The 717-nt window shown below is 50.9% G+C and overlaps 1 protein-coding gene across 1 annotated transcript; it reads left to right on the forward strand.

Annotated features, from left to right (window-relative positions):
- Nucleotides 1-116: 116 nt before the first annotated feature.
- LOC106512226 (biogenesis of lysosome-related organelles complex 1 subunit 2) lies at nt 117-573 on the forward strand (the record flags this gene model as incomplete). Its single annotated transcript, XM_014000892.1, is given in 2 exon segments — nt 117-313; nt 457-573. Coding segments are annotated over 2 exon segments (283 nt in total), but the record flags the coding sequence as incomplete, so codon positions are not given.
- Between the last annotated feature and the right edge of the window lie 144 nt (nt 574-717).

The raw sequence follows: 717 nt of genomic DNA on the forward strand, positions 1-717 counted from the left end.
CATATAAGGTATGGGACTGACGGAAAGGTCTGTCACCGCCCCGTTCTGCATGCTGCAGCGAAGTGTACTTGCGCGAGCCGAGCGGCGGGAGGAAGTGACGCACGTCATGTGACCAGTCCGCTCACGTGAGGCTATAACAGGAACAAAATGGCTGCAGTGGGTGATGAAGCCGCAGCCATGGACAGCATCTCCAGGGAACCAGCGGCCCAGCCAGCGGCTCTACACCCGGCAGCAGGCGGGGCTGCTCCGGCAGAACGTCCGGACCCAGCGGCGGAAAGTCCGGCTGCTGCTCCTAAGAAGACCGGAACAAACAGTACGTGGTGTTGTCTGCACTTCCGTAGCCTACATGCTAACTATTTTTATATGTGTCCGGGCTCGGTCTAAACCCTGCTCACAGTTAAACCTGCTGTACTCTGAGCCGGGCAGGATGACCTGAGTACAGGTGTGTGTTGGCAGGTGATGGAGGGGTGGAGACTGCAGAGGAGGCTGTGGAGCCTGCAGAGTCTGACATCAACGAGCTGTGCAGCGAAATGTTTGACAAGATGGCGCTGTTCCTGCAGGGAGAGCTGACAGGTCGACATGTATTTATGTTACACATGTATTTATTTATACACATGTATTTATATTATACACATGTATGTATTTATACACATGTATGTATTTATACACATGTATGTATTTATACACATGTATGTATTTATACACATGTATTTATAC

This window comes from Austrofundulus limnaeus, unplaced genomic scaffold (genome assembly GCF_001266775.1).
Source record: "Austrofundulus limnaeus strain Quisiro unplaced genomic scaffold, Austrofundulus_limnaeus-1.0 Scaffold4990, whole genome shotgun sequence".
NCBI lineage: Eukaryota > Metazoa > Chordata > Actinopteri > Cyprinodontiformes > Rivulidae > Austrofundulus > Austrofundulus limnaeus.